At 48.8% G+C, this 11,852-nt stretch overlaps 1 protein-coding gene across 4 annotated transcripts in view; it reads left to right on the top strand.

The window, feature by feature from the left end:
* The first annotated feature begins 3,588 nt into the window (after positions 1 to 3,588).
* The window catches only part of TARS3 (threonyl-tRNA synthetase 3), a 41,450-nt gene continuing 33,186 nt past the window's right edge, over positions 3,589 to 11,852 (top strand). The window contains exons 1-6 of one of the 4 annotated variants that reach the window (XM_083586428.1): positions 3,589 to 3,796; positions 5,466 to 5,555; positions 6,723 to 6,913; positions 7,342 to 7,465; positions 8,601 to 8,722; positions 10,987 to 11,104. In XM_083586428.1, coding sequence (XP_083442554.1) covers positions 3,680 to 3,796; positions 5,466 to 5,555; positions 6,723 to 6,913; positions 7,342 to 7,465; positions 8,601 to 8,722; positions 10,987 to 11,104 — 762 coding nt within the window. In that variant the 5' untranslated portion in view covers positions 3,589 to 3,679. Of the gene's footprint in view, positions 3,986 to 4,426; positions 4,460 to 5,256; positions 5,276 to 5,465; positions 5,556 to 6,722; positions 6,914 to 7,341; positions 7,466 to 8,600; positions 8,723 to 10,986; positions 11,105 to 11,852 lie in introns of those variants that run through there. The other 3 variants (XM_083586427.1, XM_083586429.1, XM_083586430.1) reach the window with 3 other exon arrangements.

Raw genomic sequence — 11,852 nt, 5'->3', positions numbered from 1 at the left:
CCAGTTGCCCCACCCCAACGTAGAGAAAATTTATGTAGAGGTACAGATAGAGGGGGCCCCATGCCGCATGGAGCTTGACACGGGTTCAACTCTATCCATAATCTCGGCAAGGACCTTAAGGAAACTGTGTCCTACTGGGGGTCCCAAACTCAGGCCGGCCCCATTCACCCTCCGGGACTTCCAGAAACGTAAGGTCCCCACAATGGGGGTGGGGACCTTCAGGGTGCAATACCGAGGGCGGACGCGGCAACTGGACTTGCTTGTGGTCAAGGGCCCCTACATTAGCTTACTGGGATTGGCATGGTTTGGACCACTGGGGCTAGCCGTCACCGGGGTGAACCACACAAGCTTACAAGTGGACGTGGACGCCATATGCAAGGAATTTCCGGGGGTTTTCGATGGGAAATTGGGACAGTATACGGGCCCCCCCATTGCTCTACAGCTTGACCCCACAGTACGACCAGTCAGGCTCAAGGCCCGCCGGGTCCCGTTCGCTCTGAAACCCCGTATAGACGAGGAATTGGACTGACTCGTGGAGCAAGGAGTGCTGGAGCCGGTGCCTAATGCCCCCTGGGAAACCCCAATCGTCACACCCGTCAAGCCTAATGGTTCGGTCCGCATCTGCGCAGACTACAAATGTACCATAAACAAGGCCCTCACGGCCCATGCATACCCAGTGCCAGTGGTCAGCCATGTCCTTGCCACCCTGGCTGGGTCGAAAATTTTTGGCAAGCTGGACTTGGCCCAAGCATATCAACAGCTGCCAGTAGATGAGGCCACAGCAGAGGCACAGACGATTGTGACGCACAGAGGAGCGTTCAGGGTAAAGCGGCTGCAATTTGGTGTCAGCGTGGCACCAGGCATATTCCAGAATCTAATGGACTCTCTCCTTAAAGGGATTCCTGGTGTCACCCCCTTCTTCGATGATGTGTTGATTGCCGGGCCCACACCAGAGGAGTTTGAGGACCGCCTCCGCACCGTTCTGCACCGTTTCCAGACGGCGGGTCTCAAGGTGAAGCGGGAAAAATGTCTACTAGGAGTGCCTCAGGTGGACTTTCTGGGATTTATGGTGGACGCAGAAGGGGTCCACCCAACTGGGGACAAGGTACGGGCCATTTGTGATGCCCCAGCGCCCAAGAACAAGACTGAACTTCAGGCCTTCTTGGGACTATTGAACTTTTACCATTCCTTCCTTCCCCACAAGGCGGCGGTAGCGGAGCCCCTACACAGACTCCTGGACAAGCGGGCCCCTTGGGTGTGGGGCCAGCGCCAGGAGGCCGCATTCCAGGCAGTCAAGGACTTGCTGGTCTCAAACTCGGTCTTGGCACACTTCGACGAGAGGCTGCCAGTGGTGCTAGCATGCGACGCCTCGCCCTATGGCATTGGCGCTGTCCTGGGACACCAACTCCCGGATGGAAGAGAGGTACCGGTGGCATACTTTTCCCAGACACTCAACGCAACCGAGCGGAACTACTCGCAAATCAACAAGGAGGGTCTGGCAATCGTGAAGGGAGTAAAAAAATTCCGTGATTTCTTGTACGGGCGGCCCTTCACCGTGGTGACTGACCACAAGCCGTTGCTTGGCTTGTTTGCCCCCGAAAAGCAGACCCCCCAAGTGCTGTCTCCTCGCGTCCTCAGGTGGTCAATTTTCCTTGCCAGCTACCAGTATGCACTGATTCACCGCCCTGGGAAGGCGATGGGCCATGCAGATGCCCTCAGCAGGCTACCACTACCGGAAACAGGCCCTGACCCAGCACCTGCACAAGAAGTTATGAGCCTGGAGCTGCTTCCTGACCGCCCCATTCAGGCACAAGAAGTTGCACACCATTCCAAGAAAGATAGGGTCATCTCCCGGGTCCTGGACTGGGTGTGGAGGGGATGGCCCAGCAGCAGCCCCGGGCCAGAATTCGCCGGCTACACAACCCGCAAACATGAACTGTCGGCCCACAAGGGGTGCCTGTTATGGGGAAGCAGGGTCGTTGTTCCCCAGCCCCTCCGCAAAAGGGTCCTCACAGCCCTACACGAGACACATCCAGGGGTAGTAAGAATGAAGGCCCTTGCCAGGAGTTATGTGTGGTGGCCGGGGATCGACGGAGAGATAGAGGCCTGGGTCAAACACTGCCAGGCCTGCCAAGAATCCCGCCCAGATCCCCCAAGGGCCCCAGTCCAGTCCTGGGAGTCCGCCCGAGCACCATGGTCACGCCTGCATGTGGACTTCGCTGGCCCCTTTCAGGGGAAAACATTCTTCATCGTGGTGGACTCCTACACCAAATGGCTGGAAGTCGCACTGGTACCGTCCACTTCTACGTCCGCAGCCATCCGAGTACTACGCAGGCTGTTTGCAACCCACGGGCTCCCTGACACTCTCGTCTCAGACAACGGGACTGCATTTACGTCAGGAGAATTCCAAACCTTCACAGCGCAGAACGCCATCCGCCACATCCGTTCGGCGCCATTCCACCCTGCCACCAATGGCCAAGCAGAACGCATGGTGCGGACCACCAAGGACACCCTTCGCCGCATGACGCAAGGGGATTGGGAGTACCGCCTTGCCACATTCCTTCTAGCACAGCACAGCACCCCCAGCTCAACGACTGGCCGGAGCCCCGCTGAACTACTAATGGGTCGGCGCCTTGCAATCAGATTGGACCGCCTTCACCCCGATAGAGCTCAGGATGAGGTAGTGGTGGGGGAAGGCAGGAACCCCCGGACCTTCGAGGCCCAGGACCCAGTGTACGCAAAGAATTTTGGGGCAGGCCCTGCATGGGTACCCGCCACAGTCACCAGGGTCACTGGCCCCGTGTCGTACAAGGTGCTAACAGATGGGGGGCAATGCTGGCGCCGCCACTGCGACCAGATACGGCGACGATTCCCGGGAGAAAACCAGGAGGAGGAGGACAGGTCAGGGAACAGTGGGGCAGGGAGGCCCATAGAGCAGCAGGGGCAAGCAGGAGAGGCAGAATCAGTAAATACAGAGGGGACCCGTGAGGCCGAAAGGACACCGGAACCAGAACCACGACTGAGCGAGCCGGTTGCGCCAGACCAAACAGCCCTATCACAGCCAGCATCCTTGGAACACGAGCCAGAACCTGAACCCCGGACCAGGGAACACCCCAGGCCGCAACGCACACGTCGGCCGCCGGCGTACCTCGAGGACTATGAATGCGACCTCCCGGGCAGGACTGGAACTTAGAGGGGAGGGGTGTTATGTACTGAGTTGAATAGGATCCAAACTGCAGCAGTCTGATTGGTCCTAGAACAATAGGATCCAAAAGGCAGCAGTCTGATTGGTCCTAGAACAATAGGATTCAGAATGCAGCAGTCTGATTGGTCCTAGAACAATGCAGCAGTATGATTGGTTGGCAGGATCCACCCAATCATGCTCCAGATAGAAGTGAATCCACAACCTGATTGGCTTACAGTAGAATTCTGGAATTAGCCAATCATGTGCAGCCCATTGTGTAAATAATGTATATAAAGCAGATACTTTGAGGGGACTTTCATTCATTCCTCCTCACCACTATGAGCTGAATAAAGAGCATGAAATCACTTTGCGACTCTGAGTATATTTCAACCCCACGTGTCTGAATTATACATTTCGAGAGGGAGGACGAAGCCGCCGCCCCTTTCTCCCCTCTCCTCCTCCCCGCCAGGCCGGAGCGCGGAGCGGGCGAGGGCGATGGCGGCGCCCGCCTGGGCCGAGGGCGTCGCGTCCCGCCTGGCGCGGCAGGAGCAGGAGGTCCGCTGCTTGGCGGCCGAGATCGCGCGCCTGAAGGAGCCGGAGCGCTGGCCCGGCGTGGGCGGCCTGGCCGGGCCTCCGCTGCCGGAGGCGAGCCCGGGGCTGCAGGCGCTGCGGGCCGAGAACGAGAAGCTCCGCTACCGCCTGGGGCACCTGCGGCGGAGCCTCGGAGCAGAGCTGGCCCGCGCCGGGAGCAGGCCTCCGCCGCCGGAGCCCCGGCCAGAGCCGCCTCGGGCGGCCGCGCAGGTGGGTGAGGAGAAGGCGGCCTGGCGGGGGCGGGCAGGGGCCTCGCCTGCCAGTCCGAGCCCGGGAGAGAGCGGAGCCCCGTTCGGGTCAAGCGCGCCTTGGGTCCGCCGGGGCTCCCCTCGGAGGACCTGCCGGGAAGGGGCCCCCCGGTCACCTGGCGCCCCCCGGCGAGGCCGGCGTCTCGGCGGGGGCATCGGGGAGAGGAGGGCGGCCTCGCGGCGCCTCCCTTCTGCTGCTTCAGCGGGAGCGGCGGGCAGGTTTGGGAAGGGGCAGCGCACCTGCGTCCAAGGGAAGGGCGCGCCAAGCTGCAATCCCATACCAACAGTGACAGGATTATTGCTACAAAAGTGGGGTGCCACCCCCCCTCTGCCGAGCCGCGGCAAGATTCCTGGGGCTTCCGGGCGCTCCCTGGGGGTCTGCAGTCCTTTGGAGAATTGAGACACTGCGGAGACTGTCATGGCTTTAAGAATGATGGTTTATTCCCCTATTTACACCTTTGGTGTGCATGGAGGGAGTCCCGATCTTACAGCATGGTCCTCTCAAGAGGGGCTTGACCCCCACAGCAGGGCAGCCCTGGAGACCAAGGCCTAGCTCCCAGTCTGCCTGCAGCCAGCCTGCCCAAGATGGATCCCACTCTTTAGTCCTCCTTCTTCCCAGAACACTTTGCTCAAAACCTCTCTTTTCCTGTCATCTCCAACACACCTTGGCAACTTCTATCTCCCCAGGTCATCTTGTCATGTTAACAGATTTTCTCTTTGCTAGGCCAGCCCAGGGTTTCCTTGTCTGGCAGTGTTCTGCAGCTTGTACTTTCATCCACATCCCAAATAATCAGAATCCTACCATTTATTAATTTCTAGGGTTTAGGGCCCCCCCAAAAAACTATAACATTATATACATATCCACCCCCACCCCCTTCATCTTCCCCAGCTGCAATAACATGTCTCTTCCATATTGATCTCTACAGGCACAGCAGGCCCTGTAACGGTTAATGACTGATCTGAAGTACAGTACAGTGGTATCTCGCAAGACGAAATTAATTCGTTCTGCGAGTCTTTTCGTCTTGCGAATTTTTCATCTTGCGAAGCACGGTCAAGTCGCAACTGCACCTCTTCAAGCGGTTTTAAGAAAAAGGAAACAAACTTGCAAGACGTTTTCGTCTTGCGAAGCAAGCCCATAGGGAAATTCGTCTTGCGAAGCAACTCAAAAAACGAAAAACTCTTTCATCTTGCGAGTTTTTCGTCTTCCGAGGCATTCGTCTTGCGAGGTACCACTGTATCTCTAGAATACATGGTACTTTAGTAATGTAATTGGCATTACAGTTCAGAGCTTTGAGCTTTGGAAATTAATTTCCTTGACTCCCTCTCTGTCTTTGTGTTTTTAATTACTAATTCTGACCACTTTTTTTGCTTTGACTTTAATTCTGGCATTTGGATTGGCAAAAATTTTTTATATAATGTTGTTCTACCTTTTCTTTACTTAGGATCCTCCCAATGCAAACCTTGCTGTTCACCAGAGTAAACATAAAAGGGAGAAGAAGGAAAGTCAAGCTGCTGATGGATGTAGAAGTGAGGTATGTGAACTTTTTAGGGTGTCCAGGTAGCCACTCTTGGTATTGTCTTTGTCTCTGTGGTGCCTGACTAGATGGGACAGTGGGGATCCTTGACCTTAACTTTCCTCTTGTTAGCTCATGAGGCTCTAATCTCAGGTTGTGTGTTCAAGCACCAAGTTGGGCAAAAGGATTCTGACACTGCAGAGGGTTGGATGCAATGGTCCTTGTGGTTCTTTCCAGTTCTACAATTTTAGGATTCAAGAATAACTGCTGGGTGGGTAGAAGTCATCAGGAAAACAGTGCTGAGAGGAAAGGATCAAACCCTCTTCCCCAGTCTTGGATCTTTTGCTTGGAGTAGTTTCCGTGCACAGCCTGAGGTGGTTGCAACCCAGGCACAGATATACCACTACAATACAAATTGTGATTTCAAGAGGTGGACTATGATTATCTGCAGATTCCCAGTTTTCAGTAAGTAGTCTTGAAGATGAGCAGCAATAAATGGCATTTGCTCTATTCTGTGGAACTTAACCCTAAAACATATGAGCTTTACGAACGTCCAGCACTGTCCAATATAAGGACCAGCTAGCTAAAAGGAAGGCATGAGTTACCACTTAGCTAGGATGAGAGTTATAGGAGATTCTATATCATGGTCCGGAGGAGCTACACATATAGGAGGATGGGAGCTGCATGTACGGCTGGAGCTCACATTTGTATTTTTGCCTTTGCCATTTCCATTTGACAGGGAACAATATAAGCCACTTTTAGACTAAATAATGACTTTCCTTTTCAACTACAGCAGTTTGAAAATGTCATTTGGAAATGTCAAATGAAGTCCAAGCTGTTCACGATTCTGACCCATGTGTTTACAGCTACTATTGATACAGTCTAGAAAAGGTGTGAAAGTGATTGGTGGTGGGAATTTGCAGTGAATGGGAGCTTCCATGCAACTGTGCAGCTCCCATTGGAACTTCCCTGTATAGGGAAGTTATTAATGATTGATGTTTTAGTTTGTTTTTATAGTTTGCTGGAAGCCGCCCAGAGTAACTGGTGCAACCCAGTCAGATGGGTGACATATAGATATTATTATTAATAATATTAATATTAATATTAATATTTCACATGCGTTCTCCATGCCCTATTTGTGTTGAAGGCCTGCACTGACATTCTGCCCTGCACACTTTTTAACAGCTACAGCAGGAACCAAGCTTCATCAAAGAAAGGCTGAAGTTATATGAAGCACTGAAGAAAGAGCACGATGCTCTCCTTGATTCCAGAGCATCCAGCCAAAGCAGACCTATCAAAATCACTCTTGTTGATGGGAGGAAGATGGAGGGGGAATCCTGGAAAACAACTCCACATCAGCTAGCTCTACGAATTAGGTAATTTCCCTTGCAGACAGGGCTTTTGTCATCCTCAGATGGCGCAGTGGGTCAGTGGGTCTGGCTGTTAACCAGAAGGATAGTGTTTTGAGCCCACCCGGGGGAGGGCAGGATTCCTGTGTTGCAGGGGGTTGGATTAATGACTATTTTATGTGTGCATGTACACACAGAAAAAAGCAGGTAGAGAGAAATATATAATAGCTGTGATTAGAGAGGGGGAAGTGCTAAAAATACTTTGTGTGCAAGTTAAAGCTTAAACTATCTTTTTTGCACATCTATTTTATGTACAATTAAGCTTTAACATCTGTACCTTTCTCTCTGACCTACCATCAAGCCCATCTCTCAGCAACTATAGAATTAAAAGTTTGATGGCCTCTCTGGCAGGTTTTTTAGAGGTAACATTTTTAGCATGCCTTTGCTCTCTTTAGTCGTGGACTTGCTGATAATGCCATCATAGCCAAAGTGAATGGGGAACTGTGGGATTTAGATCGGCCGATGGAAAGAGACTCTTCCTTGGAGCTGCTCACCTTTGATAGTGAAGAAGCTCAAGCTGTACGTAAACTTTTTTTTTATCTCTCTCTTTGTAAAATAATTTGTAAACAAAAGTCCTGATCCAGCAAAGGAAATCCTTGTACAGGCAGGGCTTTTTTTCAGCTGGAACGAGGTGGGTGCCATTGCAGGCCAGCACCCCACCCCGGCTTTCCCACTGGCTGCCTGGCAATGGCACCAACTTCAGTAAAATATTGGGGGAGGCTGCCCCTCACTAGTATGTCTCCAGGAGGGTGGGCGATTAGAGGGAAGCCAGAGTCAATCGAGGCTACACCACCTTCCTCCCTCACCTGGTGCTTTTGAGACCCAGGCAGCCGAGCTTCAGAGGCAATGCTGCCCAGACGGGGGCCGGCACTGAGAGGCTGAGCTGGGGCTTGCCAGGGGACAACAGCAGGCACAGTCCGCATACTGCCCGCTCCTCTCCTCACCCAAATGCCAGCAGCCAGTGGCAGCCAGGTCCCCTCTGTGGAATTTAGTATGGTGATGGCACATAGCAGCAGTGTGGAAATAGAGAAGGGATGATGGAAGTAAAAGGTTATATATTGTAGACTAGGATGTGAGCCAGCCTTATCTAACCATGTATAGGTGATCATGTATGGCATGGATCAGGTAGATCAGGACCAACTAATAGAGCTCTGAGTGACGTGCAGCTGATTGGAGTTTTTGATCCCTAATATTTTAGCAAGTAAAATTGAAACTAACCAAAAAATAATAATCTGCTGTGATAATTTTCTATCTCAACCTTGTTGTTCTTTACCTACAACACATGAATGCTAAGAGATTGCTTTTGATCAGATGTTTTTGCTAGCTAATTCTGTGTTTGAACCCCTGATCTGAAGCAACTCAGATATACAAATCTACATGTTATCCCCGTAGTTGGCTCAAGGTGGCAAGTAGGTGATTGGCTCTACTCTGTGAGTCAACATTTTTCATCTGGCTCTAGTTGATGGACCTTAGGGTTCAACATGGGGGAACAGATTGTGAAATCTGCCCATCTCTGATGGGCAGGCAGAGGTTTCATATTGGAAAACGTAAATATTTGATTGTGTGTTGCTCAGCTCTAATCTATCTGTGAGGGGAATAGGGAACTTACTAATAATTAATTGCCTCATGATCTATTTTTTATCTTTGCATGCAGGTTTATTGGCATTCTAGTGCTCACGTTCTTGGAGAAGCAATGGAAAATTATTATGGTGGATGCTTGTGCTATGGACCTCCCATTGAGAATGGTTTTTATTATGACATGTACATTGAAAACAGGTATTGTTTTGTCAACAAGTGTTGGCATTTTGAAGTTGGTATAGCACAATTGAAGTGTAAACTTGGGTTTTAATGTAACCTCTTCCTTAAAACTACGTTAGAATATTTACTATCTTCACCATAGCATCAGTACTCAGTAGCAGTAATGTGTTCTGCAAAGGAGGTGTTTGTGCCTGTATTTCCTTTCACCAGTGGAAATGTAGAGGCAAAATATGACTGTTCTTAATGAAAGAACCATTGGTTATAGAATTTCATACTCCAAAGCAGGCTGAACCCAATATTTTTATATAGCAAATCTTAGACAATATTAGCTTTACTTAGCAAAATCAAGTGGTACAGATGTGGAGAGTATCAGTTGAGGCTGGAGGCGGGATGTTGGAATAGTTGCATACTCTGTCCAACCATGTGGCACCATTTTTAAAAAGGAAAAGGAAAGGGTCCAGCTTATACTCTTTGCTGACATGCTATTTTTCCCTATGTGTTGGGAACTATTTTTTTATTTTCAGGGAAAATTGACGCATGCAAAATCTCCCCACCTGCAGGCTCAGATGATAGCCCAGGCAAAGCTTTGCCACTTGAATGTCTTGATTGCATACATTTTAAAATGTATTTTATTTATTAAAATCCTTATACCTTGCTTTTCCAACAATAGTATCCAAGGTGGTTTACAATGATCAAAGGTACTCCAGAACAAAAATACAACATACCACAGTAATGTGTGCAGAGCAAAGCTAAGCGAGCTAAATGGTCATACAGATGTGGAAATAAACAATTTTTTTTCCTGGTTTCTAAACATTAACCTTGCCACTGTCCCCAAAATCCAAGATGATTAAATCAATATTAAAAGTCTATATTGCTCATTAAAATGTTTGTTTGCCCTTTAAATGCATCATTATTTATATATTTAAATGTATAGAAACTAAGGCTGCCACCTTAACCCCAGTTATCTGGGAGGAAGCCCCATTGCATTCAGTAGTACTTACTTCTGAGTAGACATGGTTATGAGGCATCTGATCAAGGCCTATATTTTAAAATGAGCTTAAATATTTGCAAATGTTTGTATGTTTCATGCCAGGCAGAAAGCAGCTGGCTAAGTACTTTGGCAATTGTTTATCCTCCTGAAAAGGCCCCCCCCCCCTGATTTATAGCAGTAACAGGAGACAAGTTTCTCAAAGTTGTAAAAGGGAATTACAGGCTGGGAGCAAAGGTTATACTGACCCTACATATTACAGAATACAATCAAGCTGCAAAAACACTAATTAAGAGTTGGTAAATAGTAAGATTTATTGTTTAACAGAAAATAATACCATGTGCCTCCCATCAGACTCTAGCCATATTTTCCTAAAGTTAAAGGGCAAGAGCTAATGGGAAAAGCAGCTGGCTGGGAAAGGGGGGGTGTAAACTGAAGAGGCTTCTTTGAAGCTGTTTTTACTGAGTTCCTCTTTACTTTGCAAAGGCCTTTTCTTCTAAAAAACTATCTATGTTATGTATGAGATTCGTTGGCTTAATGTAATTATGCAAAGGATTTAGAAAGTAAGAAATGTTAGATTCTTATGTTAGATTCTTATTTCATTGATGGTGTGTGAGAATGTGAACCCAAGATCTCTGTTTAGATAGAATGTAATACCATGAGCCATCTGTTTTAGCCATTTGTTTTGGAATGCAGGGGCAACAGGGGCAAAAGGTGATCTGGTAATTAAGGTGCCTTGTTGAGGCAAATGTAAGATATATGGCTACTTGTCTGCCATTTATGGATAGAAGGAAATATAGCTCTTTGTCTCCCATAAAAGGTAATAGGAAATGGGTGTATCTTTTATGATTGGTTCTAGCAAACAGCCAATAGGAATTTCAACCAGGCTGATTGGACAGAGGCAGCCAAAGGAGGAGCAAGGGGGCTGGGCTGAGGGAATATAAGTGCTGGCCATCAGGGCTGGAGTGGGCAGAGCTTTGGTAACCATATACCACTGTGCCTATCATTTATTTGTCTGACAAATAAATTATTATTTTAATTTCTCTATTGCTGCGTTGAATATTTCATTCCAGCTAAGCGTTAACCACAAGCAGGGTGCTACAGTTAGGGCTGTGCTGCATGTTTATAATTTAAAGGAACTTTAGTCATAAATAAGACCATCTTCTTTAAACTGCCATACAATGGTGAAAAAAAGAACTGCATAGGATTTTCAGCTTGTAATGGAGGATGATAAACTTTCATGCTGCTCTACATGCTCTTTTACTTTAAGGTCATTGGCCTTTCTTTTTTCTAGAGGTGTATCTAGTACAGAATTTCCAACCCTGGAGAATCTGTGTAAAAACATCATAAAAGAGAAGCAGCCTTTTGAAAGGCTAGAAGTTCGCAAAGAAATCCTGCTGGATATGTTTAAGGTAAGTCTCTGGGTTTGCTAATGTTCAAAATCATCCACTGCAAACGTTGCTCTGAACTTTGGAATCTGAAGACTAGTACTTGCTCATGCTGGCTGTTTCCACAGCATGTAAATGCAGATACTCCCTCAAAACCATTGACTTTCCACAGTCAGGGGTGCAAGGGAGACAGCAGGCAGGAAAGGGGAAAATATTTTCAATGCTGCTTTTCTCCTTTCTTAACAGATAGGGAACCTGGGGCTCTTCTTCCAGCGTTGTTGGACTTCTAGCTTACATAACCCCCCTCCTCCCAGCATAGTCAGTGGGCAGAGATGGTGGGAGTTTGAGCCCAACAACTTATGGAGGGCCACAGGTTCCCCATCCCACTCTAGGGATAATAGTGTTTTCTTCTCAGTTGTCTGTTTCCTCTTCCCTGCCCAACAGGCTGCAAACCATTTTTTATGCTCCTTGCTCCGCATATCAGGTACGTGCCCACAGTACTCTTCCCTAGCCCTGTCCTACAAAGTCTCTTTTTTCCCTGAAATGTTGCTTGGGGCAGGAAAAGAAAGTCAGCGTGAGTGGCCGTGTGCAGCTTAAGCCTGTAGTTATTTCAGAGCAGCAGCTTCTGTTAGCAGTTTTTGGTTTGAGAAGCAGGAGACTGCTTTAGCCTGCAGTTACTTTGGCCCTGGTGACCTCGCCATCTTCTTTAATTCGTGATGAAATTGTGTCCTGAAAGAAGCTGTGCTTAATATAGCTAATATGCAGCCAAACC

Source organism: Podarcis filfolensis, assembly GCF_964270895.1.
Source record: "Podarcis filfolensis genome assembly, chromosome: 14".
NCBI classification, from domain to species: Eukaryota; Metazoa; Chordata; class Lepidosauria; order Squamata; family Lacertidae; genus Podarcis; species Podarcis filfolensis.
Note: the sequence above shows the minus strand (reverse complement) of the source record. Positions and strands in the feature narration are given on the sequence as shown.